Source organism: Manacus candei, unplaced genomic scaffold (genome assembly GCF_025592945.1).
Source record: "Manacus candei isolate 608988 ecotype Guabito, Panama unplaced genomic scaffold, ASM2559294v1 h1tg000043l, whole genome shotgun sequence".
NCBI classification, from domain to species: Eukaryota; Metazoa; Chordata; class Aves; order Passeriformes; family Pipridae; genus Manacus; species Manacus candei.
The window spans coordinates 4,338,560-4,351,416 of record NW_026138091.1 but is presented as its reverse complement, the minus strand read 5'-3'; the positions used below and the strand labels follow the sequence as shown (position 1 = coordinate 4,351,416).

Below are 12,857 nucleotides of genomic sequence, written 5' to 3'. Positions count from 1 at the left end.
AGCTTATTTTCTGTCCAACTTTTTTCATTTAATATGTGTATTTGTTTAAATAGGTATCTTTGTTTCTCTAGAGTGATCATCTTGTCATTACACCCCTTATGTACCAGAACTGACATATAATTTCAGTATTTTTGAACAAGCAGGGATTGGTGACATATCCATAATTTTTTTTACTGTTTTCCTGAACATTTTAATATAAATTTTATATTACTAGCATCCGAAAAGTTGCAGATCTCCACTAGGAAATGTTGCTTAATAAAGGAGGAAAGGGTAATTTGCCTTGCAGGTGGCAAAGCAAAGCTTCTGCTCTTCTTTTATTGAGACTATTGTAACAACCCTTTGCAGTGAATACTACAGATGAAACTTCATTCCCTGTTTATTTTCTTGTTTTGACATCATTGTTAATAAGCAGCTTTTACCGCTGCATTGTAAGACACAGAAATAGTCACAATAAAGAACAAATCATGTGATGTCTCACTGCCCGTGTCAAACCAGTCATCAAGGACATTTAAAAGCAAGCATTATTTACTGTACGACCTGCTTTCATTCCTGTGAAATTTAAGAGGACTTTTACTTTAATTGTAGAAAATAGAGCAGAATACAACATAGCCTGTTTTCCAAAGCACTTTGAACAGTTGATAGTGGGAAAAAATAAACCATCTTTTCTCTGTTGACAACCTGCAAAGTTGAAATTTAGGTAAGCAAATTAAATGGACTTTACAAGTAACAAAAAAATAGCATCAATGAAATGTTTTAGAATTTCCTAACAGAATTTATAGATTGCTTAAATTTTATTTTTAGATGTTTCAGTATTTTTAGAGCACCTGATGGTGACACAAAGTTTTACACAAAATATTATCTAGAAACGTCTCGGATGTCCTCAGTAGTTATCTGGCTGGAACAGGTCAGAAAATGGATTTTTTGTCATCTTTCTACTCCCACAAATATTTGACGTTTCAAGAGAAATTTCCATTCTTAACCTGAAGGAGAGTTGAAGACTTTGAGGGCACAGAATTCTGAAATGCTTCCAGTTCAGGCTTGAAATTAGAAAGCTGCTTCTCCCCCCTCCCAGAAGTGTTAACTTGAAACAATTTTTTTCCAGTTTGATGCTTAATAATCCTGATTTTTAGTTGAAAGACCAAACAACTTTGATGAAATTACATTCTCCCAAGAGAACTGTTTTCATGAAAAGACAGGAACCTTAGTTGTGGTTTTCCATGTCACACTCCATGATAATGAAGGCTACAGAAGGCGTGATTCTTAGGAAACCTGGTACCTCAACAGGTACCCACAAACTCCCAGAAGAAGAATTTCCCACATATTAAATCAAAGGTGTTTGTACCTATGAAGGTGTCTGTACACATATGCAAAGATGTCTCAAAACTCACTGTTGCAGTCTCCTCATTTTATTGCACATCTTCATCATCTGAGCTGCAAGAGTCCCAAGCACTAAGCAGTTGAAGAGGGACTGAAACATCCGGCAGTAGTACAATGTCAGACTGCCCCTCTCAATCACAGACACTTTTCTTGATTGATAACCAAGGGGAGAAAGGTAGAGGTGCAAGGTTCCCTAAAATGCTCTTGCTACTATTTTTTTTTTAGATGCAGTCCCTAACTCAACCAGCCAGTTGCTTTCAAAGTGGGTTGTAAGTAGACTGTATTAGATCAGCAATTCCAGGACACTGAGTGACGTTTCCTTGCATCCAATAGAAGATACTAGGCATCTGACTCTTTTCTGTCTTATGACTAATCTCAAAAAACGGGGTTTGTATTGCGTATCTTAGAGACAGACAAATTTTTCAACCTCAGAACTGCTAGCCAGAAATCATCTTGCACGGCTGCAACCACCAGGACATACACCACAGGTGGAAGGAGGACAAGAAGCTGCTGTTGGAGTAGTTAGCAGTAGGGGGCTTACACTAGATTCCCAAGGAGGTCCTCCTGGGTGCCCTATAGTGGCATACTGTGGTACTCACAGCCAGCCTAGAAAAGCAAGCAGTGCTTCAGAGTGCTCCCAGGCTCTGGCCATGATCCATCCTGTTGCACTGGTAGCAAGGTCCTTGGCACACTTTTGATCTGTGCCAACCAGCAATTGCCTGAACTGTTCCTGGGGTCCATCTGGCAGTTCGCATGCCCCTGGGAATGTCCCCAGGATGTGCTGTGCATACAGCCACCTTGCTTGGAGAGGTCACTCCAGGCCAGTTGGCTGAGGACCTGTGAGTGTTTCCAGCCTCACCAAACATGCCCATCTAGCTGTGGGGTCCTGATCTGTCTGCAGTCAGATTCTTAGGATAACCCAACAACCCCTGTTAGCACCTACTTTTTCCCACATGTGGGGGTTGAAGGTACCCAGTATCAGAGCCAATCTTTGTACAAACATAGTGTTGCAGTTGGCTGTTTTGCTGTATGCAATGTGCTGGTATCCTGTACCATTGTATTGGATACAAGTTTACCAAACACCTGAGCAGCACATTTGGATTAGGAGAAACACTAAGGATTGAAACTCCCAGAGCTGCAGAGACCTCCTCATGTAAAACTGAGCAGTGGGACAGAAACAAGAGCATGTAGACTGTGACTTATTACTTGTCTTTTTTGGTTTTGCTGTTGCCACACAGTATCAGTATCAGTCCTGTAGAAGTGAGCTATGAGAACTGCTGGTCTGGTGTGTTGGAATAAGCTTTCTACAATTGTCCTAGCACTTTCCCCTGTGGACTGAAGAGGATATCCTGCATAAAAGACCATGTTTGAAAAACATGGCTTACAGTAGCCAGCTATATTTTCATTACATCCACTTTTCAGAGCCAGTTTAGATGTCACTTGCCATTACTTAAATGAGACTATAGTCAAACTCCTGTGAACAAACCATTGAAGGGGTCTGTGTCCCCACAGACTAACAAAGATGGTGGGGCTGCAAGTGGCCCTCTCCTGCCTGGGGTACCCTTCCCAGGCAGGGCCTGTCCACAACCCTTTTGTTACTCTGTACTTTGTGGCGAGGCTTGACTGAGGCTCCCTGCATAACAGAACCAGGTCAGGAGAAGAGGAATCACAGAATCATAGAATCAACCGGGTTGGAAAAGACCTCCTGATCTCATATTTAGCATTTGATTTAAACCTGAATGAATGAGCAAGGCACTCTAAAAAGTCATTAAGGAATTTCTTGATTGCTAGATACACCCATGTTGTAGTTGGTTTTGAGAGAAGATGCAGAAAAAGGAAAAAAATGTATATTCCCTTAGAAACGTACTACTGGCATAAAACTTAGTATCCATTCATATTGAATTGATAAAAAAATGCAAATCAGATCTTTTTCAAACATCTACCTTTGCCTGTACCAGTAAATGAATCCTGTTTACAATTCTATATGAACAATATCTTTTCATAAATTGTGAACATAGTCACAGCATTCACACTATGTCACAGGAAACACTAGTGGGTTACAGTCCACATAGCTCAATCATTTGCTTTAAAAGGCTTAGACATTTTAAGTAAGCTCATGGTGAATTTCATAGTGACTGCTTTATTTACATGCTGCCTATCAGAAGAGATCAAGTATTTCTGTTTCCCTAAATTAGCCCTCTCTGGAATATAATAGCAGCTTTCAAACTCACCACATGTTATCTATATATTTTCAGTTATAAATAGGGTCATACTTGTGAGTTAATGGGTTTAGTTCTGAAAGTGCCAAAACTTTGATCAACACATGTAAAACAATTGACTGAAAAGGGTGATTTTGATCAATGCTTTATACATCAGTGTTCATTACCTACAGTATGACAGGAAACATAACCACTACTGAAACCTTTTAATATCTGCAAGAGGGAAAATGGTACTTGGAAATTTAAAAAAGATTAGATAATAAAAGAGCACTTGAGGCAGTACCTCTTATGAGTACTTGCAGGATATGTAATCCAGTTACAGAACCTGAAGCACAAATCATTGCAGCTTTCTTATTTTTTCCAAGCTTTATCTAAACAATAATTCAACTATTTAGAATTTCATTTATAGTACAGCAGTCTTGTTTTTCTTTTTGTGCTGTATGTTTTGTTTACATAGTCGGTGGTGGGTTTCTATTTGGAAACTTAAGCTATAAAAAAATCAGTTCCTTGATTTGCTACGAAATATCGGTAAGATAAAAATCCTGGTCTCACTGACGACAGCAGAAATACTGCCATTTCAGCCACAGGGTCCCATACAAACAACTGACTGTTGGCTTGGCCACACAGCCAGGCATCTTGTGAGTAACTCCTGTGGAGTCAACAGGGACATCCGAGACGCACACGCAGGCTTCCTATTGAACAAGATGTTAACTGCAACACTGCAACACATTTAGTTTGAATAAAGCCTCCATTCTTTAATCAGTGTAACTGTCAAACTAAGGCAACTGTAACTTCTTAGTTTACATACCAGCATCACCCAGGGAAGAAATTTACTTCTGACTGAACACAAAGAAACCTCATCTACTCATTCAAATTATACCTTATTTGAAAACACAGGCATAGCATGGTTCTTGCCTGGGGAACAGGGGAGGAACAATGTGAGTATTTCTAAACATTTCCAGCCTTACCCATTTGTTGACAGACCCTTGAGTTATTTTGGAAGCTCTGTCTCTGCTGCCTGCCATGTCAGTTATTATACTGAAAATTTAATTGTACAAGGGCTTTGACACTGAACCTTATAAATTTGTTCCAACTGACCTTGTCTCAGTTATTTGCCAGCCTGGCACGGAGACTTAGCAGTCATTATTTGTTCTCATGCAGTAGGTAGGAGCAGCATGGAGCAGGAGATAGAATGGTCCTGACATTTTACATGACTTTAAATGAGGAAGAAGCTTTAAATAAAGAGATTATTATGCCCACCACAAAGAGTGTTGCATTTCTCTCAAACAGACCGAATTTAGGTTGTACAGAATTACTGCTTTGTACTGTGAGTGTGGCTGTTTGCTCTGTAGCATTTTCAAACATCTACTTAAACTTATTCCTCTTTCACCATTCACTTAATTACTCCTTTCTACACATTTCAAAAAAAAGTTTTAGAGCATGGCTTTCATGTTCTGAAAAAGGTACAAGTCACTGCAGCACATTAAAAGCAGAAAACATGTATCGGAGTACAAATCCCCAGCTGGATGTTTCACAAAGTTTCGGAAATCTGCAGCACACTTTTAAATCTTTCCTCGAAAGAATCACAGTGAAAAAGCAAAACACAGCAAAAGCTAGTGAATAAATGGTCCTATATTTGAATCACCACATCTACAAAAGGTTCAGTAGATTTAATCCTTATTTACACAAGTGTGAGAGCAAAACATCACGTGCAGATTCTTCAGAGGTATGACTTGCAGTTGAGCTCCCTCTGTTGGCTCTGCAGCAGCTGAAGTGCATTTAGTAACTTCTTTTTCAATATAAATACATCACACTGGCAACACTAATCTCTGTGTAAAAATCATTATGTTGCACTACTAAAAAATGTGAAGTTCAGTTCTCATTAGAATCATCGGAATAAACAATATTTAAGAAAAAGAAAAACAGGAACCTCTAGAGGCTCAGGAGTGAGTTCTTGGAATGGGTGTCTAGCATATGGAATTCCAGATTATCTTGCAGCTCAATGATTTATAGGTTCTAAAAGAGAATCTGGGGATGAGTTTCTTGCACTTTTTTGTTCCATACTTTCAAACAATTGGGAAAGGAAACAAATTCATACCCAGTGCTTAGAGAGACTCTGCTCAAAAATGATCAGTGTGTGCTCTCAGTGAATTGATGGCTCCAAAGGAGAGCTGTCTGCACAGAGCGAGCTGACAAGGAGACTTGTAAACATGATTTGAGTCTCAAGGGTGAGGCTGCAAGCAAGATGGAAAGGATTTCCAGGAAATGAAAACTGGATGTGGGAACCCATGTCCATCCTTTGGGGTTGTGTGCTTGGTGATAACTTATGATAGCCATTGTGGAAAGCCACTGTTCTTTTCTTGAAGTCAATTTTCTCTATTTCTTTTTCTCCTAGGCGTCTGGATGCCAACCACATCAACTATGTGCCCCCCAACTGCTTCAGTGGCTTGGTCTCCCTTAGACACCTGTGGCTAGACGATAATTCTTTGACAGAAATTCCTGTCCAAGCTTTTAGGAGTTTACCAGCACTTCAGGCAATGACATTGGCACTGAATAAAATTCATTACATACCAGACTATGCCTTTGGAAACCTCTCCAGTTTGGTAGTTCTGTAAGTTTCATTGATTGCATTTTAGACACAGTCTTTTCTTGCAGGGCTTTGGCCTCTTTGTGATGAATTACTTGAGGATGCAATGTTTAATTTAGATGTTACTTGACACAACCCTTAATAATTAAATATTCCCCTAGTCCGTGTCCAGTTGGCAAACTATAGGTAAATAGGTATAGGCATGAGTCTGTTTTGTCTTATAGTCTTAATATTAAATTAATATCTTGGGGCTATGAATCTGCAGTTTCCTTTCTGCGATTGCTCTAGGCTTAGTGATATTCCTGAGGTCAAAAGATCAATGTCATTTGTTCAGAAAATGGTGGTTTTGAAATATAACTGCAGTTTTCTGGGTTGCATATGTAATACAACCCAAAATTTTTACAAATTATCTTCGAGAAAATAATTTTTTTGCATCTTCCTACAATTTGACTAACATTTTCTAAACCACTTGTTTTGAACTATCTCAGAAGTTTTCATCTCAATTAAAAAGTATGTAAGGGAGTTAAAAATCACCCTATCTGGTCAGCAAAACAAACAGGAAGGGAGGAATTGTGTGCTCCATAAGACTGACTGAGGGAAGATTAGAAACAGGAAATGAACTGAAATCTTTCTGGGGGACTTGGAAAGAATGCTGTCTAGTAGAAAAAAATATGCATTTCCCTTCATAGAAAGTATATGTATTTGGTTATGTTTGCATACCAGTTCAACTAATTGAAACATGCATGGCTGGCACCAAAATCTGGAAGGTATACTGGAGAGCATGATTTCAGCTTTTTATCTTCTGGGAATGTACCAAGTAGAAAAAAAAACTAAACTGGTTGGAGAAACTGAGGTGGAGAAGGTATTTCAGGACGCTTTGGAAAACGTTAGCATTATTAAAGAGAGAATGATATATTCAAGCTTTACAAGCTGTCTGAAACAATAGTTTGTCAGACACTTACGTGTTTCATATGTTTTAGCATATTCCAGCCCCAGCGTAACCACTGAACCTGGCACACATCAGGGTTCTTTATTTAGTCACTATCTCTCCCTATTGCTTAATATACTCATATAAGTACATAGGGCCCCAAAAATGGGGATTAACATCTGCCTTGTGCTGCTAAACCTTTGCCTTCTCTTTACATTAAGTATCAATCATATTCAAGTTAAAGAGTGGATGGACTTGTCATTTGATTAGGCTTCTAGGCTTGTTGGTAAAGACAAGAGGCTGTCTTGAATGTTGTTCTCTAGATCCCTACCAAAAATGTAGTGATAAGAGGACAGTTAAGAAATTCAGGAGAAAATAATTTCATTTCATGCCCTGATTGCTTCTGCTCAGTTAGGTTTCCTTATTTAAGATCTGCCTTCCTTATTTCTAATCTTCTGGGCTATATAGTGATTAATAATTTAATCATCCCTCATTACGTGCAACATTTGATATTTCTGGCTCCTCAAAATCTTTCTGTGTGGTTCTACTTTCATTTGTTTGCTACTCTATACAGTCTGGCAAATTTTGAATTCAGTGCAAAAATGCATGGTCAATTGGAGCATGTCAGAACCTTTATAATTAAAGATCCAGACATAATTGGAATTTGGAGATGCACTCTTCATGTTAACTAAAGCGTTAAAGGTCAGTGTAGTCATTAAAAACAGAGTTGACTAGGTTTCTTCCTAGGAAAGGAAAAACCCACAGAACATTTTATTTTGCCATCAGAATCCCTGCCTTTAATGGACAGGTAGACTCAATTTCTGTAGGTTTTGCAGAAAATTCAGAAATCCTCTGATCTTTAATGATATTTTCAGAGCAGAGTGAAGTATTGAAGGGGCCTGGCAGCCCTCATTCACAGCCTGTATTTTCTTTTCAAGCAGTATTCCTCTAGTTTCCTTCCACTATAGGGATGAAGTTTGAGGATGAAATAACAGGAAAAATCTGTTGGGGAAAAGGCATCCTTTTTAAATTAAATGACCTGAAGTGCCTACAGGTTGTATCTACTCATATTAATCAGCTTGACTCAGAGTGGGTTTTCTCCCTGTTGTTTTAAAGACTTAGAAATAGGCAGACCTCGTAGTCTTTGTGTGTGGGGATTGGTTAAAATATATAAAAATTACTTTCAATTGCTAAGTATTTCAGGAAGTAGTTATTGATTTTCATAATTTCAAAGGAAGGCAAGTTACAACACTTTCAAGATTAGTTAATTTGCTCATCTCAGCAACGCTGCAACTTCTTGTCTTACTTCTTGTCTTACGGCTCTGTGTCTGCTTGCATTCTGCAAGCCTAATGCCCCTTACCTGTCTGCCACGCTGTCAGTCTCCTCATCTGCTGCTGGTTTGTGCCATCCCCTCTAACACCATCTGAATATACATCTTCCAAATATACACCTCACACTCCACACACAGTTTTTAAGACAACATGTTAATTAACCAATTAACCATCACTAAGAATATGTCTATTTGATATGCAGATGCCAATCTGAAACTGCAGGATATAACATTTTTAAACAATCTAGGTGGTTTTAAAACAGATCCCCTCTATGAAACCAAATGGAAGCCTGTGTGGGTGGAGAGGTATCAGGAGAAAGAGTAGAGGGTGGTGGAGGTGCCTCCTATACATGCACTTTCAAAAGCATGACTTGCATATAATCAATGCATGCCAAAATAAGTTTCTTTTGATTTAACCATCAAAATGTTTTGCTTAAGTCCACTGTGTGCAGTGTGCTTTCCTGACTGCGTGCTTAATGTTCCCCTGCAGACATCTCCATAACAATAGAATCTATTCCCTGGGAAAGAAATGCTTTGATGGGCTCCACAGCCTAGAGACATTGTGAGTTGACCTCTTATTTGTTTCCTTTTTTTTTAAGTGTTTTCATTAATATTCTGAAAGAATAAAAATAGCCTAAAAGCCAAATGTGGGGTTTGGCTTGCCTAATCATTACAGGATCTAAGTGATAGTTCACAATGACTCTATGTAGCAAATCCTACTTTTGACTATAAAATTAGTTTGCCTTTTTAATAAGCATTGTCAATTGATAAATTGTTTGAAAAACAGTTGAAAACTGTATTGAGCATTGAAAATGAAGTGACTAGTTTAGTACTATCTACTAGTGAGTAGTTTAGTACTATTTATTTGTCTTGTTTAATCAGTAAAGCTAATAGCTAGATTGGGAACTGTCGCAATGAAAAGCTTTAACATTAAGAAACTGTCTTGCCATAGAGGAGCATTAAAAAATTAGATGGTGGGGTTTTTTTAATACCTGGAAAAAGCAAAAGTTCCAGGTAGTCAAATTACACATGTGCTTTACAAGCAGAGGAAGACAAATGTGTCAGTTGTAGCCAAGTTTTTGTCTTTAAAGAACTCTTATAAATAATAGCACTAGTAAAGATTGAAATTTCTTTAAGTTTTCACTGTAGTTCTGTTCAGACCAATTCAAATTTTCTTGAGTTGTCTAGCAAAAAATTGTTCTACAGAAAGTGCCAAAGAGGAATGCAGTGCTGGTGGTTGGTGCAAAGTATGTCGCTACAGTTAGTCAAATAAAGATGTCTTCTAGAGTCACCCACAGACCCAAAAAATGCTACGGGGACAGTAAAACCTTGCATATCCTTCCTACAGCACCTACCACAGTCAGCTGTGTCATTTTCAGAGATTTTAGATGTTCTACCAAACCAGGACAGAGGCTAAAAAGCCTGTTATGAGGAAGAAATAGTTTCAGACATGAATAATGTTAGTCTGAAAGTTTCTGTTTGCTTTCTTATCCACAGAACTGCGTTCTGCCCACTTTCATGTTTCATTAAGATCAGGAAGCAAGATGTTTTGGGCTTGTTGGTTTTTTTTATCACCAGTTTTGATTACATTGATCCCTTGCCACTGAATTGCAGTTTTACAATTTGGACTTTTAGCTGGCTGCGAGTTGAGAAGAAGTCCCTTAGTGTAGCACTGGAAAGGGAGATGGGAAAGGAAGAAGGAAAATATAACTATTTTGGTTTTTTAAGTGATGTTCACATGGCACTTGGTCGAAAATGGGGGAAAATAGAACAATGGAATAAGTAATTGCAAACCCAGTCCCAGCCATCTGACACAAGAGAGATGAAAACACAGAGGACAGTCAGGAACCTGGGAGTAAGTGTAGGTGCAGCCACTTCACTGCAATAGGACAGTGTAGCACTTGCCTCAAGCACAGTAATTGCATACTTTGTAGACTGGTTTCCAGATAGTTTCAAAATAATCTAAAGATCTTGGTGTAAATGACGGACACCGGCTTTAAGATCATTTGTTTGCATTGACGCATAGGTCTGGAAATCACATGTAACTGGAGGGCAAAAGCAAACCGTACATGCCTGTAATCTTTTTGTCAATAAGCAGGAGAGATTTACAAGCAGGAAGGAAAGCCTTGTTGAATTCAGACAGCAGTTTCCTGCCTACATTACTTCAGCCTGATGCTATTTCAATTTCAATCTATTGTAAACTGTGGCTTGTGTTTTGCCTGTTTAAAAAGGCTTTTGGTCCCATTTTTCAGACTGCTTTCATCACAAAGCATTGCCAGAGAACATCACAGTAAACTGGCATATCTCAGTTTTAGTTTCAGGTGTCTCCTAAATGCTAAAGGATACATATGTCATGCTGAGAGCAGAAGCAGGATTATAATCCATTCAGCCTACCAGAATAAAATCTAATTTCTGCTGCAGCATGAGCAGTTCTTAAAGCAGAGGTCACTACCCTAGCTAAACTATCATTTTTACAATTTTTGTGGTTAGAAGTATTCTTTGTATAACTATTGTCAAGTCTTAGAATTAACAATACAGTTAGAAATATTTATAGTGAGATGTATTAACCATGTAAAATGCAGCTCAACAAACAAAGTTGTTGAATATTCTGTTTGAAAGATTTTTTTTCCCCTGGTAATACTTTAAAGCAGTGAAAAGGATAGGCAATTTACAAAACAGTAGTATCCAAATTCACTTACGTTCTCTTTATTGCAGAAGAGCTTAGATGTAATAAAAATAGTTACATTTTTATGTGTGCTGATAAAAAATAGGAATGATAATGTACCCTAAATAGAGTTTGTTGGAAAACATCCATACACTTTTGAGGATTTCCTCGCTTTTTGCTGTATGTATCTTTCAGTGCATGGAAGATGATAGTTTATTACAAGTGCCAAAAGTGCTGTGTTATCTGTTATGCAGTGCATAACCTAAATAATAAAATCAAACTTTTTACAGAGATTTAAATTACAACAGTCTGGACGACTTCCCCACTGCTATCAGGACACTAACAAACCTAAAAGAACTGTAAGTACAGAGCGCGTATTAGGAAGGAGGATGTTTTGTCTCGTGTGTGATTATATTTTTTAATGCTGGTGATTTTATCAGTAGTCCTTACAAACTGATACTCTAGGATAAACTAATAAATATGCCAACATACATAAAAAATCATTTTCAGCATTCAATTTAGGACACTCAAGTGCTGACAACTTTTACTTTTAAACTGCATTGTGCAGTCGGTTTTCTCCAGGAACTTCATCCTTGAATACTGTAAATAATAAACACACTTTATTCACTTTTAGTCCCAAACACAGTCTCAAACAGTTAGATTTTGCAAACAATGCAGTATATCAGTCTTCTAGCCTAAGAAGAAGAAGGCATGATATCCTTATTAGTCCATCAGGTTTAAATGTCTTGACCAACTTCCTCCCTCTTCTCCATTAAATTAAAGCAATTTCTTTAAAATATATATAGTCCTTTGTAATGCTGCTTTTGGATGCACAGCCATAGTTTGCATTTAAAAGAAATCCACAATGAAAATAAATTATTAAAATCTATTGTAAGAAACAGTTGTATTATTAAAAAATAAAAATAATTAAATTATATTCACACATCATACACGCAATGTACACATCAATGCATATGTTCAGAATTCTTTCCATTTGAATTATTTACCATGTTACTGGTACCATCAGCATAGATTTTTGACAAAACTAGGTAATCACATACTAGTTGGACATGGCTGTACCCCTGCTACATCAGAAACTGATCTAAAAAATACTTCTAAGTAGCTAACTGAGATTTTTCCAAAGCAGGGATCCCCAGACACTTTTGATTCCTGCTCAACACCTTCAGTGTTGGCAGAATGCAGCTCTGGAAAAGGCAGCAGGGCTGAGTTTCTCAGCCCAACTGTTCTCAGCTGCTGTTTATGTCATAAAATAATTAGTATGAAATCCAGTGACCTCAAAGGATTGCCTTTTTGATGATCCCTGGAGCCAGTAGCCAAAGATGGATAACTCAGGTTTGCAGGACATGCACCTTATCCAGTCCAGCAAAGTGCCTGATGGCCATCACAGGACTTCACCTTTAAGTATCAAACTTATTATTGCACCTAAGCTCCTATGTGCAAGAAATATTTGGAGTTTGAAATTGTAACCTGACATCCCAAATCCAGCACAGATCATGAAACCACGTGGTTCAGTGCTTTGGGACCTGGAAGCTGATCTTGTAAGGATGTCTCGCACACAGTTGTCCATGCCCTGCTGTTCTCACCCACATGGGAGCCCAGCCCCACAAAAGTTCAGCTCATTGCAGGGCCACCTTAGTAAGGGTGCTTCTGAGTGGGACCTCATGTCTCTCAGAATTTGTGCCCAGGCTGAAAACACAATCACCTTTTGTCTACAGCTAGTAGCAGATAT

At 38.2% G+C, this 12,857-nt stretch overlaps 1 protein-coding gene across 7 annotated transcripts in view; it reads left to right on the top strand.

Moving 5' to 3' along the window:
• LGR5 (leucine rich repeat containing G protein-coupled receptor 5) overlaps positions 1–12,857 on the top strand; it is an 87,427-nt gene that overhangs the window by 55,565 nt on the left and 19,005 nt on the right. For 6 of the 7 annotated variants that reach the window (XM_051795888.1, XM_051795882.1, XM_051795883.1 and 3 more), the window contains 3 exons: positions 5,992–6,207; positions 8,933–9,004; positions 11,398–11,466. In XM_051795888.1, the coding sequence (XP_051651848.1) occupies positions 5,992–6,207; positions 8,933–9,004; positions 11,398–11,466 (357 nt within the window). The remainder of the gene's footprint in view (positions 1–5,991; positions 6,208–8,932; positions 9,005–11,397; positions 11,467–12,857) is intronic. The other variant, XM_051795886.1, reaches the window with a different exon arrangement.